Source organism: Micromys minutus (assembly GCF_963924665.1).
Source record: "Micromys minutus genome assembly, chromosome: 29".
Classification (NCBI taxonomy): Eukaryota; Metazoa; Chordata; class Mammalia; order Rodentia; family Muridae; genus Micromys; species Micromys minutus.
The window spans coordinates 25,626,691-25,634,517 of record NC_137964.1 but is presented as its reverse complement, the minus strand read 5'-3'; the positions used below and the strand labels follow the sequence as shown (position 1 = coordinate 25,634,517).

Below are 7,827 nucleotides of genomic sequence, written 5' to 3'. Positions count from 1 at the left end.
TTTTAAAAATAATTCATCTTAATTTTATGTTCATTTCGATGGCTTGTGTCTATGTGTGGGTGTTAGACTCCCTGGAACAGGAGTTACAGACAGTTGTGAGCTGCCATGAGGGTGCTAGGAATTGAACCCAGGTCCTTTGGAAGAACAGTTAGAGCTCTTAACTGCTGAGCCATCTCTCTAGCCTCCAGATACAGTTCTTTTTTTCTTTAAAGAATTATTTATTTTATGTATATGAGTACACTGTCACTGTCTTCAGACACACCAGAAGAGGGCATCAGATCCCATTACAGATGGTTGTGAGCCACCATGCGGTTGCTGGGAATTGAACTCAGGACCTCTGGAAGAGCAGTCAGTGCTCTTAACCTCTGAGCCATCTCTCCAGCCAGATACAGTTCTTAACAAAGATGCTGACAATTCAACCCAGAAAACAAAACAAAAAAACACCTTAGACAAACTGATGAGAACAGTTTATTGACAAGACAGCATGTATTGACCCAGTCAAGCAGGGAGTCTTTTCTAGAGATGGTTAATCAGGGGCACCCCATGGGAAGGCAACTCCTGGTGCAGCTGCCGGAAGATCATGGCACAATGGTTCCTCTCCTGGGTCTTGCCAAGGATGTGGTACAGCCTGGCCTGGAAATAAGCAACATCCCTGATGCGCTCTCTACAGTCGACTTTTGCAAAGTAGTTCTTGGCTTCACTGAGGTTCTGAATGGCAGCTTCCAGAGCTGACAAAGGGGGTAGAAGAAGGAAATCAACACTTAACATTTCAGTTTTCAAAACTTGCTGTCTAGAACTCAACATATACCATACATTAGATAGTCTTAAATTCTCCGCTCTTAAAATATGAAGAGGAAGAAAAAGCCCACCCACCATACTATGGAAAGTTTTGTCTCACTTCTTTTTGTTTTAAAAATTAAAACTAAAATGAGAATGCTGGGGCTGGTGAGATTCGGCAGGCAAATGCAATTGACAGGCAGGCCTGACACTCTACAGAGCGCCTACCTTCTGCTTTCTTCACCGGGTCATAGGAAGCTGCTGAAGCCACTTGGCACTTGGACACTAAGAACATGGCACGGCCTTTGTCCAGGATAGCCCCATCGGCTAGGATGGGCTCAATAGCCATGTGGAGAAGGGTTAGGGCCTGTTCTGGGATTCCAAGTATGAGCTAAAAAAGAAACAGCAGATCATTGTACACACGCATGTCCTGTGCCCATTACCAAGATGGGCTTGTGTTCCAGGTATTTTTCTCCATGGCACAGGCTATCTCATCCTGCACAACACATTCCCAGAGAACATGTGCACACAGCACTATGATTTCCATCAAAATTACACACAGCCACGCCAGCTTTGGTGATGAACGTCTGTTATCTTGGCACTGCAGAGCAAAGGCTGGAGGACAGCTCCAAGTTTGAGGCCAGCCTGATATATATAGTTAGTCCCCAGGTAGCCCATGGTAGATAGGAAGACCCTGTCTCAAAGTGGGGTGAAGAAAGCCAGATTTTGTGGCACAAATAGCCTATAACCCTAACACTTAGGATGCAAAGGCAAGATCCCAAGTATAGGCCAGTCTGGGCTACATAACCAGATAAAAAACAAATGAACGATAAAAATTAGAAATGATGGAAGAGGGCTAAAGAGATGGCTCAGTCATGAAAAGGTTATAAAGAACCTGAGTTCAGTTCCCAGCACCCACCTGGGGCAGCTAACCACCCCAGGTCCAAGTGATCCAAACCCCTCTTCTGAACCAAGGGAACATGCATTCATATGCACATACCCACATAAACAAATAAGGATGCTCAAAATCAGTGGTCACAAGGCCTGAGTACCAAAACTACAATGAGCTACCATTTCACAAACATACAGCATAGAAATGAAAATTGCAAAATCCCAGAGAGCTGGCAAATTCTTAGTTGAGACAATTCTGGGTAAATTGGAAACCTTAATACGTTATTGCTCAGAACACAAAGATGACGAGTCCACTATGAACCCATTTTGTACCATTTCTGCCAAAAATAGTTAAGCAGTTCCTAAAAGAAATTAAAGTTATCTTATGATTCAACAATTCCATTCTTAGATGTCTAAGAAAACTGAAAACAGGTATTCAGACAAAAATTTGCATATGAGAAAGCTGAGAAGATGGCTCAATGGATCAAGTGTTTGCCACACAAGGCCAGAGGTTCACAGCCCTAGAACCACATAAAAAGCCTATAAGATGTGGTAGGACTGTCTGTAACTTCAGCACTTGGGAAGCAGATGCTTGAGGTCTGACAAGATGGTTCAGTTGTTAAAATCCCTGCCGTGCAAACCAGAGGACCTCAGTTTGATTCCCAAGCAAGCACATAAAGAGCTGGACACAGTGACACGTACCTGTAATTACAATGGTGGGAAAGCAAGACACATGGGGATCTCTGGGGCTCAATGGTTAGAATGGTTAGCCAGTCTAGCCTAATGACAAGTACAAGGTCCCAGTAGAGACTGTGTGTGTGTGTGTATAAATAAACGTACATATGTGTACATGTGTGTATTTATACATACATACAAACATACAGAGAGAAACTCAAAATAAGGTGGACAGTCTCCAAGGAATAATAGCCAAGGCTGACTCTGGCAACCATATGCACACACACATGAACCCCATAAACATAACACACCCTCAACCCCACAGTCCCCCACAGGGAGGAAAAAAAAAAAATCACACTGGGTTACCTGGGCATAAGCCAAGTTGAGCACAGTTTCAGAGGCCAAGTACTGTAGTCGGTATTCTTTGGAGAGGGCCAGAGCTTCCAGGAGCACAGGCATCGCGATGGTCGGGGAGGAAGATCGCCAGTACAGCTCAGCCACAGACAGGAGGACGCTGAGCAGAGGAGAGGGGGGGTGAGAAGACGCATCTTCCAGTCCCCATGGGACGCCCGAGAGACTGCTTACCTGATGACCATTTCTGTGTTCTTCAACTTTTGACAGTATGTCAGCAGCTTCTGCAGAAGTCTGTGTGCCTCTGTCATCTGGTTCTGAGCCTGCAGTACCACTGCTTTTCTGAAACAATCAAACGGACAGTGATGATTTCAGCTATAACCATTTGAGAACAAAGATCTATCTCCTCAGCAGGACTACTAACTTCTAAAGGGGAGAAAAGGAAGAAAAAGAAGGAGGAGGAAGAGGAGGGGGAGGGTACCAGTCTCTTCCTCCTCCTAAGTGCTGGGATTGTGCAAGTGTCCTGTTTTGTGGCCACAGCTTTCCAGGTCTCTTACCTGTATACACCTTCTATGCCATTAAGTGCTGTGATTCCTGTAACGAGTGAATCAGCCAGATGGAATTTGCCATCATTCATTGCTCTGTCAAACTGTATTTTTTGATCACACAGCATCCATAACTAAAAAAAAATTAAATACAAAAAGAAAAATATTCACATTATTGTTATAAGCATCCTAATAATTCACATACATGTGTTTGAGGTTATTTATTGATTTATTTAATGTTACAAGCAATTTTTAAAAAGCAAAGAGAAGCCTACATTTGGTGGAGACAAACATTTATAATTCCAGCAACTTGAAAAACTGAGGCAGAAGGATCAAGAAGGGTTCAAGGCCGTTGTGAAGAACAAACACACAACACAAAGCAGCTCCATGTCCACCTTTCAGCTACACTGCGCTTTACCCTGATGGTCTTAGATACTCCTGTCATTCTAACCAAATTCCATTTCCCTCCTATATTCCATACTAAGCATTCAATTTGTTGTCTGCCATTCCCATTTTATGTTTCCTAAACTTTTATAATATTCATCCTTAAACAATATACAGAATAAGGCTGGGTTTGGTTTCAAATTTTGAGACAGGGTCTCAGGTATCGCAGGCTGGTCTCAAATGTTCTACACAGTCCAGTATAATTTTGAACTTCCAAAAGATTTATTTTTGCCAGGTAGTGGTTGGTAGGCAGAGTCAGGTGGATCTGTGTATTTGTGTGTGTGTTACTGAGAATTAAACTCAGGACCTGTGGATCTTGCTAAATTTATATCCCCAGATATGATTTTGAACTTTGGATCATCCATTCTGAATCCTGGGATTATAGGCAACCACTACCACACCCAATTTATGTGGTGCTGGGGATAGAACTCAGGCTTTATGCTTGTTGGGCAAGCACTCTACCAACTGAGGCACATCCCTAGCTTGAGCCATTTGGGTTTGTTTGGTTTTTAAGACAGGAATATGTATTTCTGGCTGGGATGGAACTCATGCATATCAGGCTGGCTCTGCCTCCCATTGAAAGTGTGAGAAAATATCCAGTCCCTCCCATTTCTTGTTTAATTTTAGTTTATTCGTGTCTGTATGTGGTTGCAGGTGTCTACAGAGTACTGAAAAGGCCATCAGGTCCCCTGGAGCTATAGCTACAGGACTGTGAGCTAGCTGATAGGTGTGCTGGAACCCAAACTGGTCCTGTGGAGGACAGTATATGCTCTTTAGCACCGAGCCATCATCCTGCTAGCCCCGTTTACCACATAAGCTTAGTACAGAGAAACAGCATCACCTGTATGCAGCCTTTCCACCCCACTTCTCTGCAGTGCTAGGGATGGAACTAGGACTTTGTGGGTGCTTGGCGGATACTCTAACATTAAACCGCACACCCAGACCATCAGCTTCCTTTGTAGCTTAATGTTTTTCTGAGGGAATAATCTAAAGTGTCCCACTTCAGAGCTAGGGATGTATCTCAAATAGGAAAATGCTCCCGGGGTGCATGAAGCCCGGGTTTCATCGAGAGCACAGCACAAGCATGTCACCACATGACTACAATCCCAGCACTCGGGAGGGGCAGGCATAAGCATTAGAAGTTCAATGCCACCCTCAGACGGAGTCTAGAGCTATCTTGTGATACATTTGAACATGTCTAATCCTTTGCATTCTTTTCATAAATAAATCTGTCAGCGTGAGAAAGGCAGGTTACCTGGGCATGCTGACTGTTGGGTGGAAATCGTTCCTTCAAGTGCTTTAATACTTCACCAGCAGCAGCGAAACAGCCCTAGAACGGAAAGTCATGATCTGATTGGCATACCAGCACTGAGGATACACCCACTCACACACAACCTACCTGTTCTTTGTTAGTGAGCTAGAATAGGCACAGGGAACTGAATGTTTCAGTGGGCATTTTTTTTTCCTATAGGTCCTAATGAGTTTCATATAGTTTTAAAAATCTTTTTTCATGTTAAGGCAAGACATAGTTAAGTCTGGCTGTGAACTCCCCTGTTCCTTCTGCCTCCACCTCCCATGTGCTGTGACTACAGGTGCACGCTGCCATGCCTGGCTGAAAAACTGTTCTGAATCATATAGATAAGCAAAGTTCTTTCTAGGAGGAAATAAGAAACGTAAATAAGACCAAATTACAGCAGGTCTGGTGGCTCAGGGCTGCAAGTCAGCATTTGGGAGGCTGAGACAAGACAACTGTTGGGAGTTAAAAGTCAACCTGTTTTATTTTACCCTGTGAGCTCTTACACAGTAATACTCATCTAAACAAAAGAAAAGAACAAAAGCGCAGTTACTTGTAAGCCCCCCTCAAAGAGAATCTCAGATATGTCTGACACATCTCCTAAAGCCTCTTTTATACTCGTAAGTATAAAGTATTGAAGTTCCAAAAATAGCTATACATATTATTTTTTTTTGTAAAACACGTACAATACTGACTGCATGATTAAAATTCTATAAACTGTGGAGTTTTGTTTTTGTTTTTTGTTTTTTTTCTTTTTTTTTTTTTGACAGGCTCTCACTACATACCCTGGATTGGCCTGGAACTTAGTTAGTATGGAGGCTGGCCTTAATCTAACAGAAATCATCCCTGCATCTGTCAACCTCTCCCCATCCTAAGTGCTGGGATCAGAGGTGTGCTCCATCTCATCAGGTAAAATAAATATTTGAGTGATTTGACTTTTCCAGAAATAATATAACTATATTAGCATACTTTATTAGGTAGATAAATTGATACATCAAAATAACCTGCCGGGAGTCAGGAAACAGAAGATACATATTCTGGTTGTTTCTAGCTAACTGCACTTTATATATGCACTGGCTGTCTTGGGTTTACAGCTCTGCATACCTATGTGCCCAGCTGTTTCCTCACAGGCAGAAAAATGAAAGGTAATTTTTAAGTCTTGAAAACTTTTGCTTAATTTACTGGCTGAAACATTGACCTTTGAGCTAAGGGAACTCTGAGGCAGCATCAGGACTTAAGCCTCCTATGAAGAGAACAGCTATATGGGACCTAATTTATCATGCAGTCAGGGGATGAAAGCCAAGGTCACACCCACTTCCCACTGTCCTTTGGAATCAACTGGACATGAGCTGGAAACAGAACTGACATGTACTAGTGAAGAGACACTTAAAATCCCTGGACCTCAGATTCTTGTTCTATGAAATAAGAATAAAATACACTGAGCTCATGGGGATTCTGTAAGATAACACATACTAAGCACCAAGCACAGGCCTGGCAGACCTACGCGAGCAACATTCATTATCACTGTTCTGCCTGGATTGTCAAACTCCTCTCCAGACACACAAACATCTCTGCTACATTAAATTGCCATCTCTCCTTTACTTCTGTGTTTACTTCAGTGTCTCTCCCGCCAGGACAGCCCTGTCTGGGAACTCACTATGTAGACCAGGCTGGCCTCGTCCTGTCTCTGCTTACAGAGTGCTGAGATAAAAAGTGTACAGCACTATGCCCAACCTATTCCACTTCTTAAAAACCAGTAGACAACCTCATGTTCCCTTCGATGACATCAAAATACTCTGCATTTGACCAACGTGACATATTTAGACTATCACCATGGAGGATTTCATTCTTCAGCAACCTGCACCAACCAGACCCATGGACAATTACCCAGTGCTTTGCTCAAGCACTAGAGGAAGGAAATGGCATCATCGCCAGCACCCTAGAAGCACACTAGTCAGGCCACCTAGACTATATCTTTTAATTAACATTTGGGGCACACCCTTGGAAGCCATACTGGGACCATGAGAGAACAGATCTCTGCTACCACATGCACTGCTATGACATACAGACTTCCTTTGGTTTCCGAAGGAATTTTGCCATAGCAACAGAGCACAAACACACACACAACCAACCCACCTGCTCTGCATGTAGCTCTGCAAGATGGCAGAGAGCGACTGCAAAGGACTCAGTATTGTTCTGCTGCACGCCCGCATTCAGCGACTCCAGGCTGTTCATGCTCAGCAACATCTGGGCTTGTTGCAGTGCCATGGTGCTGGGTGAGGAGAGGGGACAGGTTTCTCTTTAGGCAGCAGACCCAGGCTGCCCCTGAGCCATACCCTACAGTTATCCTCAGTGGAGAGGCAAGAAAATTAACCCTTGCGGCTCTGGACGTGTGGAAGCAACTCCTCCCCATGCCAGCTCTCCTGCCCTCAGGCCGAGGAGAGCAGAGGCACCCTGGGTATGCAGGCACCAAGGAAGTGTAGAGTAGGTCAACGTAACTGGGAGCACTTGGCACCCAGATCCCCACCCCCTCCTCCCCACCCTTGATGTTCCCTGAGGTCACAGGATGCTAATTAGGTTTCACGGGTAAATTCAGACCCGGTGCCATCCTGGCACCGGCTGCTCTGGCAATGCAGGCAGTGGCCAGTGTCGGCAGCTGTTTCAGAGCACACCGTGCCAAAAAATTATCTGAAATACAAAAACAAGACTGGTAAAGAGGCGCTTCCTTCATTACGGAATTCCTAGAAACAGCAGGCTGTCTAGGGGATGTGTGAGATTGAGACAGGGCTCCAGGGGAAGGTCTAGTTCAGAAGTTTACTTCCAAACTATAGGTGGCTGAGTGGAAAACAG

The 7,827-nt window shown here is 44.2% G+C and overlaps 1 protein-coding gene across 2 annotated transcripts in view; it reads right to left on the bottom strand.

The window, feature by feature from the left end:
* Positions 1–455: 455 nt before the first annotated feature.
* ANAPC5 (anaphase promoting complex subunit 5) overlaps positions 456–7,827 on the bottom strand; it is a 27,279-nt gene continuing 19,907 nt past the window's right edge. For both annotated transcript variants that reach the window (XM_080940398.1, XM_080940399.1), the window contains exons 11-17: positions 7,114–7,249; positions 4,939–5,013; positions 3,252–3,373; positions 2,929–3,036; positions 2,710–2,857; positions 1,006–1,168; positions 456–728 (exon numbers count right to left, since the gene is read on the bottom strand). In XM_080940398.1, coding sequence (XP_080796524.1) covers positions 517–728; positions 1,006–1,168; positions 2,710–2,857; positions 2,929–3,036; positions 3,252–3,373; positions 4,939–5,013; positions 7,114–7,249 — 964 coding nt within the window. In that variant the 3' untranslated portion in view covers positions 456–516. The remainder of the gene's footprint in view (positions 729–1,005; positions 1,169–2,709; positions 2,858–2,928; positions 3,037–3,251; positions 3,374–4,938; positions 5,014–7,113; positions 7,250–7,827) is intronic.